At 42.8% G+C, this 13,437-nt stretch overlaps 1 protein-coding gene across 1 annotated transcript; it reads right to left on the minus strand.

The window, feature by feature from the left end:
* Positions 1-220: 220 nt before the first annotated feature.
* On the minus strand, positions 221-2,922 carry egr2b (early growth response 2b). The gene is made up of 2 exons (XM_023830866.2): positions 2,565-2,922; positions 221-2,147 (listed from the first exon to the last, which is right to left on the minus strand). Exons 1-2 carry the CDS (start codon positions 2,734-2,736, stop codon positions 1,039-1,041), a joined length of 1,281 nt encoding a protein of 426 aa, XP_023686634.1. The 5' UTR covers positions 2,737-2,922; the 3' UTR covers positions 221-1,038.
* Between the last annotated feature and the right edge of the window lie 10,515 nt (positions 2,923-13,437).

Genomic DNA, 13,437 nt, shown 5'->3' on the forward strand with positions numbered 1-13,437 from the left:
CTTTACATAGGCACTGGAGAAACTTCCAGTTCAAATATAGTGTAAACAGCCCAGTGAGTGGGCGCTTTCACTTGTTAATGAGTCAGAGGTGACTTGTATCTCTGGGTATTCCCCCTAATAAGGCTATACTTTTAGCGCTTGTGTCTGATTTCTTTAGCTATATAACTAGAGCAGTCAGCCACAACAACAACAGAGGTCTCATAAACTACTTTTAGTTTTGTTCAAAGTTGTTTATTTTGTTGAGGTGACACAAACAGTATATTATTTTAATTATGCTGTCATGCCGGTCCACCGTTAGTAATTTTGCTCTAAATACATTCCAGTTTTTTACGCTTTCACAGCAAACACCACGTCCTCAAGAGTAATAAAGTATTTACATTTTTAATGTTTATACTACAAATCCAACACATTCGGAAAGAACACGAAACAGCGTTTACAAAAATATATCATTCTAAAATTTTGATATTAATTGATGAATATTATTATACATTTCAATTACAAACGCGCTATGAAATACATACAAAACATGACAACTGGCAAAACAAGGAAGAAACAACAAGTTTGTTAACACCGACACATTTTACCTTTTAAATAACTTTAAATAAAACATTTGGAATTATTGCGAGTTTACTACTGTTAATGTGGTACCATTTTGACTCACATATTATTTGTGCTGATCAGACTGGTTCCTAACAGTGCAAACTGTTTTACTATTAGAACCAACAGCAAAGATGCCATCAATCTCTTATACTATATTATCATTTGTCACCCAGAAAAAAAAGTTCACTTGGCCGTGTTTTTTCTATTTCATTATAATAATTAATTTCGATCCACGTATGAATGATATTAAACTGACAAACAGCAATCTGGAAGTAAGATGTGCAGGTGCCAACTGACGGTAAACACGGTAAAAATAATGTGGACTTGGTCACTGCTATTTTGCTGCACGCGGGCAGTGATATTTCTATCGTTTTTTCCTTCTTGTACCATCGCCTTGATTTTGTTCTCATCGGGATTGTAACATACAAAGCGTCACACCTAAACTCCCCGGGATGGACATGAAGGCAACTGGGCAGAGCCCGAGCTGCAAACCCCACCAGCGGATGTACTAATAGCAACGGAGCGATCGGAGTTCGTGTTTGCTGAGGGTACTGATGAAGACTTTCTTTCTTTTTGCCTTAGGTGAATTTTGGTGTGCCTCTTCCGCTCGTCGCTCCTGGCGAATTTTCTGCCACAGAAGTCACAGGCAAAGGGTTTCTCGCCGGTGTGAGTGCGGATGTGAGTGGTGAGGTGGTCGCTGCGGCTGAAGTTTCTCATGCAGATCCGGCACTGGAAAGGTTTGTGTCCCGTATGGATTCGGATGTGCCTCGTGAGCTCGTCAGACCTAGAGAATCGCCTGTCACAACCTTCTGCTGGGCAGGGATACGGTCGTTCATGAACTGGGGTCTTGCTTGGTCTGTTGGGGTATTTCCTCGGTCGGAGTATTGGTCTTAGAGGCAAATTTTGGGGGCTGTAAGCTGTAGGTAGTCTTGGTCCTTCTGAAGCTGGTCCGCCTAATGTAAAATTCCTAATAGTGTTCAGAGGAGTCAAGGGCGGTGGTACCCTAAAGGACTCCAGTGGGCATGAAAAAGGTTTTCTGTCCGGGATGGTAGGCATGTCCCGTTGGCAAGGGGGTTGGAAAAAACCGGCATAGTCGGGGATAATAGGAAATAGACCGCTGTCCGTGGTTGGCTTCGGCGACGAGTAGGACGGCGGAGGGTATGAGATGGGGCAAGTGGTGGTTGACAGAAAAGCAGACGGATCCTGGTAGACCTCCGGGCAGCCAGAATAAGGTGGAGGGGGAGAGTAGATGGAGTCCATGTCGGGAGGGTTTTGCGCCATGGTGCAACTCAAGGTGCTGGAGAAGTGGTTTGGTGAGACAGAAGAAGCTGGTGAAGAGGACGCCGAGGAGGGTTGGGTCATGCCAAGGATCCCAATGTTAATGACGCTCTCTGGATTCCAGTTACCTGGATACTGGGAATCAATTGAGAACTTTCCCATGTAGGTGAATGGCTGGTTGCGAGCAGCTGAGGGCTGCGAGAAGCTGCTGGTGTAAGACAAATCGAGGGATCGTTTCTCTGTGCTCATGTCCCCACTGATTAAACCATCTGTGAAATGAAACAAAGTACTTGTTAGTGACAGATCACAGCTGCGTCCTATTGCGCATGAGTGTGTTGTGCCGTTGCGCGTGTTTATCCACTACATAGTAAATATCCCGGAGTTTTAGTTGGCTGCATTGAGCAGTAGACCTGGGAATATACCCCGGAATGCAATTTAACCATGCTGTTTCTGTCATTAATTAATGGCACTTTTTTTTCTTTTGTTCTTGGAGAAGTATATCGACACTCCGGCATTACAACAGATTGGTTTTCTGCAATTAAACATTTGTTGTATTTGTTTGCGGTATATGTTTACACGATATATAATGACGCAAAAATGGCACTATAGACCAAACGAATGGATGCAACAGACATGCAAGTTTTACAGCACGGAAAATCGTAACAAGTTTTACAACCAATGCTTACCTCCTGAAGCTCCACTAACATGATCGTAAGGCCCATTTAAATCAGCATTTGGAAAAATTACAGAGGCTGCCAGTGATGTGGTGATATCGTCCACTGAATAGATGCTCTCGGAGAGAGGATGCACAAAACCACTTAGCGTTACAGGGGTTTTCTCGAGAGTTTTTGCTGTCATCGCTTCGCCTAAAACTGCGCTTTTTATAAGCCGTTAGTGTGAAGTTATTTTACCGACTAGCTAATCCTGTGATTATTCTCCCTTACTAGCTGTCATCTAATCTGCTCTAGCACGCTGTAGTGTAAACACAGCTTTTTAAGTCTCTCTGGCTGATCTGTTTGGTCAATGACAGATCTTGGTCGCTTGCTAGAGGCACTTTGTATTTATGTGGGAATTTTTTGAACGTACCGTGACGTCGCTGACCATATAAGGACTGGATGACAAAAAAACGTGCTGGGATTGGCCTGAAGCTTCATGACGGCACACTAAAATACTTCTCAATGGAGAACCCTCGAATGACAGCAAGATTTAGATACGCATATACACATCGATCTTAAGTTTTAAATGTTTATGATTGCAATAGCTGTGAAACAAAAGACAGGAGTCATTCATATTTGTTGGCCAAAACAAAAACAGATGTACAGATAAATATCCGTCTAAAAGCTAAATTATTTATCACTTACTTTGAGGAAGTCCGGTTTATCTATCTCTCCATAAAAGGTTTTTATCCGGTGATTTAAAGCACACCCAGCTGTACAAATAAGGGACTCATGCCGGAACATGGGTGTAGGAAACTAACGCGTCCCGCGGCCACAGAAAAGCTACCAAACAGCCATTAGAAAGCCACAATCAAATGAGAGACAATCACGGAATTTTCACCTTTTCTGAGTTAGCGGCGGAAAGTGTGTTAGGCTTATTTGACTGTGTTTTTGGAAACTAGGCTACGTGTGCTATTTATACAGTAGGAAGTGGAAATTATGTACCGTGTTAAAATTCGTTTTCTAAAATATAATCTGTCAGATCCATCCTGGGTATGACCGAACAATAATTACGTTAACACAGTTTAGATTATTTTTAATGCATAAATGGTAGCAATTATTACTATAAAACAATATATATACTATAATAATACTATAAAACAACAACAACAATAATAATAATTATTATTATTATTATTAATAATAATACATTTTCTCACACGGTCGCCATCAAGTGGTGGGTCCTGGAACTCCTGACTTAATAAGTACGGTTATCAAAATATACACTTGGCGGCCACTTTATTATGGTGCACCTTCCCAAACAGCGAATCATGTGACTGAAAACATGTAGAGCACGCAGCCAAGACCAATATGCTCATTGACTGTTTAGCTAAGCACTGGAAAGGCTAAGACACCAAATCTAAGCTAATTTAAGCATGATGTGATTGTTGGTGCCGGACGGGGTGGTTTTGGCGTCTCAGAAACAGCCACCATCCTGGGATTTTCACCTACGACCGTGTCTAGCCGTTTAAGGAGAATTGCGCGATAGACAAAACACATCCAGTCAGTGACATCGGTTCCATCCATCCATGTTCTGTTGACGAAAAAAACTAATTTTAATGAGACATGTTAGAGGAGAACGGTATAAGAATTTCAGAAACGTATTTCTGAAATTCTCAAACCTCAGAAGTTGGTCTGACCTGGTCCTGAATGTATCGTTCTTCCTCTATTACCTAGTGGTTTACACGTGTACTGTTTGTTTTCGCAGAAAGAGACCTTCAGGAGGTACAGAGGGGTTTAACGTTAATTTACATATATGGACAGTACAGAGACAACACAGTACTGGGCAAACAAGTATCATTTGGAGAAATCTATAAGTAACCAGTTTTTTTTTTTCAAACAAAGTATCTTACCATAGCGCTAAATATAGGTAAACATTTCCATTGCGAGAGGTGATAGAAACGATGCCTAAAATAAAGCCAAACATTCAAGCATTGGGCAGTTGAAATTCCCCCGTGGGTTGAGAAACCTGAGTGTTAATATAAGACTCGGGGGAGGGGGGACTGGAGGGGGCGGATTATTATTTCCACACATGGTAAAAGATGCAACAGATGACCTATTGACATGATTATACGCTATAGCATCAATACTGTAAATCTTTGTAATGTTTTATGGGGGAGGGGAGAGAAGTATTTCTTTTTTTGTGTGTCCTGATTTGGGAATTATAAAGTACACATTACATCGTCAACAAAACTTACAAATACATGAGTGGCAAGCCAACCAGTATGTAGTGTAACCTATTTAACGTTTGCTCTGACTAACGGCTTTAGTTATAAGTAACCTTGGCCAACCATGTTTAATATGACAGCACACGGCAGTGCAAGAGAATAACTGTCAGAAGCTCTTCGGAGTATAACTGTGACGGCATTCCTCACAATTACTCCAGGAACTAACATTGCCTAGTTTTCATTTAAAATATTATCATTATCATTAACACGATAATGGTATTTAACAAATAATTGAAATGATGGCTGTAGCAATATAGTAATACAATAGTGTCATAAATTGGCAACTTTTTTGATTTATAGCCACACTCACCTACACTTTTCCTTTTCCTATAATTTCTTTCCGTTACCTTACCGCGTTTTTCCTGCGTCAGCGTCAGTCGACTTACATTCTGCGAAAAGAAGCGCGAGACAATGAGATCTGTCTTTTTCTCTTGTTTGCAAATCATCCCGCAATCAGGCATACACACACACACAATGAGTTTCGGAGAGACGAACGGCCATCGGGTCGGACATACATTTTTACGCCAGGAACAGGCGATACTGTCATTTTTTATTTGGCGAAGGGCAGCGGTGATGCACGTGGCAGGGAATTTCCCCCGTTTTCATAAATCAAGGGAAAGTCAATGACCGCTGTCTCCATTCATTAAGCGCAAGCCACGCTGCTGCATAGGCTTTATGGACGTGTCTCCCTGAAGTATATCATTGACATTTAGGAAATGCCTGTGAATAAACTAATTGCATTATACCTGAAACGTGTTATCATTGGGAGGTAGCCAATATATTATTACATTATTTTAAAAATGCTTTTTGTGAGTAAGAGAAGATTAATGTGGTTAAATTGCAGGACACAAATACAATACAAAGGCATATAATGTTCGGTAAAGACATGGGTTCAATTAGCTAATTAAGTTTACAGCGCGGCTTTGTAGTATTGGTACTACATTTGCAAGACACGCTTTCACTTTCTAAAAAGCATTTTGTGAGAACGCATATTTCGCAAAAGCTTTACAGCGGGAATCGTTTCACACAAGAAATGTTATGGTGCGAGATTTTACGGTAAGTGAAATTCAGAGTTAGGCCTTCTTATAGGCCTGTTGTCTGGATTTTAAAAGCGAGTTTGAAAAAACCTAATTGTCTTAAATAGTTTCTAGGATATTAACCGCAGTTTTAGAATAGCATGGTAATTGTGAAATTGTGCAGTATTATCAGGAATGCTTTTACTATCAATATTTTCTCGCAGTATTCCGCCTGCCACAGACAGATGGCAGTCTCCTGCATTTAGTAGGCCTACCTATCCCCACTGCAATCCACTTCAAGTGATCTATCCAGTTACGGTCGCGATGTTGCGGACCTGCATCCAGGATAGTTCTGCATGGATGTTTCTTGTATATTACAGTTGCCGTCAGAGTTACGTACAAAGTACAGAGGAGGGCTTTGTGCTGTTTCCTCTCACTGAAGTGGTTAGATGGGGGAAATAGCTTTATATTTTATGTCTAGGAAAATTGCACATTAAGATCAAAAAACAAAAAAGGTTACGGGTGAAAAAGGCAAAACGGATTTTGTGCCTCTAGACATTCAGCTACTCATTTACGCGACTAGAAACAGGAACGTCGTGGTATTACTAGGTTAATTAAGGTCTGAGTCATCCAGGTTAAGTCTTAGTGAGAAACTTCGACGCACTCGCTTTTCCTGGGTGTAGGTGGTCTATTTTGGGGTCTTTTCAAAATCTTTTTCAGTGGAAATAGTTGCCATAACGTAATAACTGTAGTCTTCTTTCATAATGTAATATATTAACATACAGGCCTATATTATAAATGTATATAAATACATGCGTCTCCAATTATATTAAATAGTTTTAAAAAGAGGTAATGACGTCTATACTACATTAGATTGAATATGATTTAAAACGAATTGACTGGATAATCCTTCTATTGCTGGGGTGTATTCTCTAATTGCTTGGATAATTAGGGTTGTGCGGTGTTGATCTGATCTCTGTAAACTCTAGGGTCGGAAACAGCATCACACGCCGCACATTGAACATCAGCGTTACTGAATATATCAGGCTGAGAACAAATAACGACAAATGTACTGCATTGCAACGTTGTACCGATTTAAAGGTGCAAGTCTGCACGATGTCATTTAATGAACAATGTAACTGTAACTGTTATTGCGACAACGACTTTTATGGCACCTGACCCTAGACTGGGACATCACAAAAGCAATAAAGTTCCTTGACCCAAAACATTCATAAGTGCTGTACTGGAATTAAGGTGTATGGGTTGATATTTCACGTCCGTTAGCTTAATGCCATTCTTGCATGTGTGTGTGAGCCTAGAATGCTCGCCTACATTCACTGTCTGACTGTCTGTATAAGGCTCCATTTTCCAAACTACAGCTATTAATACACAACATCAGCCTTTGCTCTAGGCTGACAACAGACATTTGTTCATGCCATCGCTTTCACAATCACTGCTCTTTCATAGTATGAATGCTATCCCCTGTGCTTGGCTAAATGGAAATTTCTCTTTCATCAATGCATTTTGCTAACTTTAAAGATGTTGTAAAATAAAGGCAAGACTTATTTGTCTAAAAGCTCCAGGTAAAAAAAAATAAAAAATCAATTACCCTGAAAAATGTATTGCAAATACTTCTGCTTTTATGAATGATAAAAGTTGGAATTTTAAAAATATATATCTAAATGTTTACATAACTACAATTTTCAGTGTTTGCTGGTATTTGAGAGAGTGAGACTTTTTATCTTTGCTTGCCTTTAACAGAAAGGGAGGGATTTTAGCTTAAAAGGAAATAATATCACCACTTTACAAATATTTTTTCCCACTATATTGTTTTTTACTACTCTGTATTTGCAGTTTACTGCTGAATTAATGTTGTGCTTCTTCCTGAGCCTATCTATGATGTCAGTCATTTAGCAAGAGACTGGGATCTAGGGTGAGTTGCCTGAATGTCATTTTTAAGTTATATCTTTTAACATAGAACTTACGAATAACGTAACGTTAAGAAGGCTTCAGGAAACCCAGTCCTGGTCACTTAGCTGTTACCTACAGGCTTTTCCATAAACACTGGCTAACCTCATGACCCAGACATCACTTCCTGTGTCGTGCGACCACAGATATTTTTAGCATAACCTCTAACAGCTTATCCGAGTCCAGATATTTCTGTCGCAAGCCTCAGTTGTGACATTTACACAAGGACGCGTGTAACCTGGCTATACATCAGGAACTTTGTATGTTGTTTGTTTCCTTCTTCATATAAGTACCGTTTGATCTTTAGAAGCCCCGAAGGCAGAACTGCGGATAGATGTACGCCTGATATTTAAAAGGACAACCCGAGTCGCGGTGCGTGGTACAATTCACAATGTCCATCATCGCTTTACAGCAATAACGATGACAACAGAAAGGATCAGTCACCAAGGGTGTAAGAGGTGTGAAGGTAGGGTATGACCTTGGGGAAAACCACTAATCCCAACTTCTCACTTCCACTGAATAACCTGCAACCCTGCACTGGGAGGCTTTGGAGGCTGTTGTCATTTAGTCAGAAATACAATAACACACAGCACTGTGCAAAAGTCAGACAGACAGACATTACGTCTGTCAAAGCGTGTCAAAGCGTGTCAGCCCTTGACCATCTCAGAATCTCTCCTAAAGTCGCCCCAGTGTTTGCAGCAATCATCCAATACACCCATGATATTTTTTGACTTGACCACATTCACACCTCTTTATGGCTAATCAATGTTTTATTGACTTTACAAAGTTGCATTAGTGAATTAAGTAAGCTGGTGGTGAAATTTAACAAGTAAATTAACAGATAAATAACTTTCAACATTCCCTATGGCTGTATGAGTCTTTTGCACAGTACTGTATACCTATTTGATTCTGGAGCCTTGTGCAGGGCTAGCTGTAGCTATAGAGATAATGGGTATTTGCATCGGGCCCTCCAAGTAAAACTTTGTCTTTTGGCCCCTACCTTTGTAGGGGCCCAACGCAGTAACATCATTGCCAAGAATAATAATAAACATTACAGCATAGCACAGTAAAGAACAAGCCGCAGTGATGGGACCTGGCTGCAAAATGGCCGCGGAGACGTCTCGCAAATCACCGTGGTGTTCATTAGCGCGATGGAGACAGGCAGCGCATTTGCATCTGCGAGTTTCCCGCGAGCAGAGGCCCCGTGGCTGTCAGGCCCCTGGCGTCGCCCCTCGCGGCCTGAATAAATACGAGAGCCGGCGTTTATGTGACAGGCGCGTGACACGGAAGCCGTGGCTATGTTGATTATAGGGACGTGTCGGGTACCGATAATGGGGGTGTGGTGGTGGCGAAGTGGGGGGGGGGAGGCTTTAAACATTTTCTCAGAGCCTGAACACCCATAATGAGGCAGAAGTAATGAAGCAGCTCCTTTTACAAGCAGTATTAATTGTGATCCTGTCTCGCGAGACGCTGGCCGTAGATAATTTGACCGCACCACGACACAATCAGATTATCATGAAATTTCCTTTGTAAATGTAAATTGTCCTGCTTTATGAGTTATGACGAACTTCTTCGGGTTCAGACGTTGGATGAAATCTCAAAGTAAATTTGAATTGGGGGGGCTTTTGGACACATGCGATACACGTTCGGGGTCTCTAAGTTCAGCTATCAAATAAAATCGGTATTGCTTAACATTTAATTGTGTATGCATTTAATTGCATGATCGTGCATTGATCTTGCATTGAGTTTACATTAAATCTAAATTGTGGTTACACCGCATGACAGTTACAGCTAGTGGTATTTGGTTTATGTAGCATGTTTTGTTGATAAACGTAATGCATGTACAGTTTAGGATAACGTGTAGCGCATTGAGAAGTTGCCTCTATGGGCCTAAGAGCTGCGAGGTAAGACGGGAACAGTGAGGCTAATGTCGAGGAGCAGCGGAGGAATCGCATCACTGAATGTTTCACATTTCACGTTGCTGAAAATTTCAACATCCTCCCCTGCAAATGAAATAAGGAAGCCATTCGAAATGCTCTTGTCTTTTGTTTGCACGCCCACAGGCCCAAAAATGTTTGCACGCCGTGCAAAAGCGACTCCCTCAGCAGATGGGCCGCGTCCCGCCCGGAGCCCGTTGGCCGGGGCTGGCGGGTCGTCCCCGCTGGGACTGGCTGGCCCCTCTGCACACGCGCCCACACACAGCCGGCTGCTGAATTCACGGCCCTTTTTGTCCGCATTCGCCCCGTGTCACCCGGGGCCAACTGGTCCCCGCTCATGACGATTAATCAAGGGACCTTTTCCCAAAACCGACGGTCATTGTTTGTTTTCTGCGCGCTACTGTTTTGAGCGCTCGGGAATCGGTTGGGATATGACGAACCGAGTTCGACGGCACTCCGCTTTGATATCTCCGTGGATTTGTTGGGTTCATTTTCCAGATACCCTGTAAATAATATTACAGCTGTTATTGGACGGTCGGCCCGCTCAGTGTGTCATGCGGCAATTATTATTCATGACAATTACCCACTGATTTCTAAATTAACATTTTTACCCGTCAAGCTAGGTATCTTCATATAGCCCTACATTCCGTTTGCTGAATCCTGAATGTAATCCGACATCCGGTAACCGATGTAAGCAGGATCCAGTTCCCACATACATCGGAGGGTGCTGCCTTTCAAGTCATTAAGTAATGAGGTGGTCTTTTTTCAATTGAACAATCCTGATGTGCACAAAAGGGTGGGGGGGGGGGGGTTAAAATGCAATGGGAAAGGAACGCCAAGGCGTATTATTTCAAGAGTCCGGTCAGGCCTGTGGCATCGCCGCATAAAGCGACCTGTCAACATCCGCCCACGAAATTCAGATGATGCCACTGGGCAGTGAATGGCCACCAACCTGCCCCAGTGGTGGGCGGGGTCACAAAATACCCAGTGGGAGCTTCTATACAACTGCAATGGCTTTGTGCCGTTTTTTTTTGTTTTTTTTTTTTTTTGGATTGAATGTGTTTAGGAAACGCAAAACCGCCAAAAAGGAAAATTCACCGCTGCAACACAAACATGGTAAAATCCTAAATGTGTACTGTGATGTCATAAGGGTTATTTGTAGTTTTATCCTGTTATTCAGAGAACTAACGTTATTTACAGATGCATAGTGATTGATCAATGGAGCAGAGATCAATAGAATGAAACGGAGAGAGTTTTGAAGAATAACGCAAAATGAAAACGATTGATGATGCAACATCTTTGTGTTTTAATATCACACACAGTTTTTAAACTGAACTTATTTAGATATAATACATATATATTATTGTATATAATATTTATATAATTAGTGTAATTGATTATTAATTGAGTTTTTAGGTATAAGCACAGAATTTACAGTCACTTTGCATTTCTTTGTCTCCTGTCAGGACAGAACCTGTAACAGCGGGACCGAAATTAGTGTGAATATAATCCCGCTGAATTCCGATCACCAGCTCATATCACCATAACGAGTTGCACGCTTGATTGATTGCACAAGGATGATATTTTAGTCTAGCAAAATTACACAAGCGATAACCAGTAATCAGACACCCTCACACGGCACGGGGAAAAAAAGTGCAATGATATATTTCAATTTACAGCAGATTACGCTTCCGGCTAAGAGCCTCTCGGAGGAGGAGAGCCGGATGCTCCCGGATCGGCACGCAGACCTGCGCGTGACGCCCCGCCGGTGACCGCGCGCGCTGCATACTCACGGTGCGGAGGGGAGGGTGTGCCTCAGCGGACTCGAGCCACGTTCCTCCTGCAGTTCAGTGTGGAGGCTGCAGACTGGGCTGGAGATATTCCAGGGACGGCCAGTACCACCACATCTGATAATCTCCCAGCAAAGCGATAATCTACATCCAGGAGCCCCGAGGAGGGTTATATGGGGATTTTTTTTTCCCCCCTCTGGAAGGGTGACTCAGAGGAAAAGCAGCAAGCCATAAAAAGAGAAAGACAATGGACCACCTCCCCCTCGAACTCCAGGGGGCAGTACGTCTTGACATTGAAATTGTCATGGTAATCAAGTGGATTGAAAGTCGGAGGGTTAGGGATGATAGAAAACGACCCCTTGATAGGGGGCACCGTAGGTGTGGGTGTCATTCACTCGCTGCACTCATGGCACAGACCGCTGCTCCAGCCTGGGGGGGGCGAGGGGAGGGGGGTGGCACCGCACAGGCCCACATGCAAAGGACGAAGCTCGTTCAGTGTCATAGAAAGGGATCTGGATCACAGAGCATGCCGGTAGCACGTCAGGTACCATGACGGTGTTATTGACAGTCTCTGAGGAAAAAGGCCCGTCTCTGCATATGAATGAAATACACGACTCTGCAGCTGAACGATGCCTGACACCTGAGGACGGAAAAGTGCACAAACATCCCACGCCTGGGATTTTCATAACGCTGGCCAGTCGTGTTCAGGGAGCAGGAGATCATAAGTTTGTGTGACTCGTCAGTGTCATAATTTCTCACGGCTGTTGACATGACACCGGTGCTAGTCAGTTCACCTAATGGAAAAAAGGTGAGTGTGTTGGCTGTAGATCAGTGTGTCACTTTTACTCAGTGGAAAAAGGCGAAATACCTCTGAGAATGGTGGCGGAACAGGTACTGTGTACTCTGTCAGGCTTTGGGTCGATCATAGATACAGATAACTAAATAGATACTCTCTCAGTCCCACACCAACTGCTCTGTAAGTATTTCAATCAGAATGTATCTTGCACAGATGGATAATTCAGGTCCAGAAAGCAAAAATCCACACCAAGATTTTGTTTCAACCAACCAGGCCGGTGTTCTTCAGAGCAGGATTTCTCAGCTAGCTGAGTTAACTTAAGCTAGACTTAAGCTAGACATGATTAACCAATGGGAATGTTCTTTACGTAAACTCTGATTGGATAACCATGACTATCTTAAATTAATCCAGCTAACTGAGAAATCCTGCTTGGAGGAACACCCCCCAAGTGTGACTCTTTATACCAGGGCTTTTCAAATCCGGCGAGCCCAAATCCAGGCCATGTTTTCAGTTCTCCCAGGCATTTCGTTTAGTAATTACTGATTCTGATTGGCCACAGACGCTTCACACCTGGCTCTCAGGTAAAGGAAGGCTGGGAAATCAGCAGGGATTGGACCTTGAAGACCGTGATTTGAATATCCCTGCTTTATATGCAACTGATTGGTTGAAACAGAATCTTGGTCTGGATTTTCACTTTCTGGACCTGAACTATCCACCTCCGGTATCTCCATCCATATTCTGTAATCATTCATGTTCTATTCAGGGTTCTATTCAGGGTTGTGGGGGGTCCGGAGGCTATGGGTGCAAGGCAGGGAACAACCCAGGATGGGGCGCCAACCCATGGCAGGGCACACTCACACACCAGTCACTCACACATGCAACCCTAGGGGCAATTTGGCAACTCCAATTAGCCTCAGCATGTTTTTGGACTGTGGGAGGAAACTGGAGTATCCAGAGGAATCCCCACGAGGACACGGGGAGAACATGCAAACTCCACATGAAGAACCCTGGACCCAGAAATCTGAGACAACAGCGCTAACCACCACGCCACCATGCCACCCCTCTTCCAGTACCTTGTCAGGCAAATTTCTTTTCACACCTCACCCCC

The sequence above is a fragment of the Paramormyrops kingsleyae genome, chromosome 20 (assembly GCF_048594095.1).
Source record: "Paramormyrops kingsleyae isolate MSU_618 chromosome 20, PKINGS_0.4, whole genome shotgun sequence".
In the NCBI taxonomy this organism is placed as follows: Eukaryota; Metazoa; Chordata; class Actinopteri; order Osteoglossiformes; family Mormyridae; genus Paramormyrops; species Paramormyrops kingsleyae.

Excerpts from the sequence above, each read along its gene's own strand:
- egr2b (XM_023830866.2), bottom strand. The coding sequence starts at position 2,736 with ATGACAGCAAAAACTCTCGAGAAAACCCCTGTAACGCTAAGTGGTTTT. Across the intron at positions 2,148-2,564 it reads TGTTAGTGGAGCTTCAGGAG|ATGGTTTAATCAGTGGGGAC; the intron begins GTAAGCATTGGT and ends TTCATTTCACAG.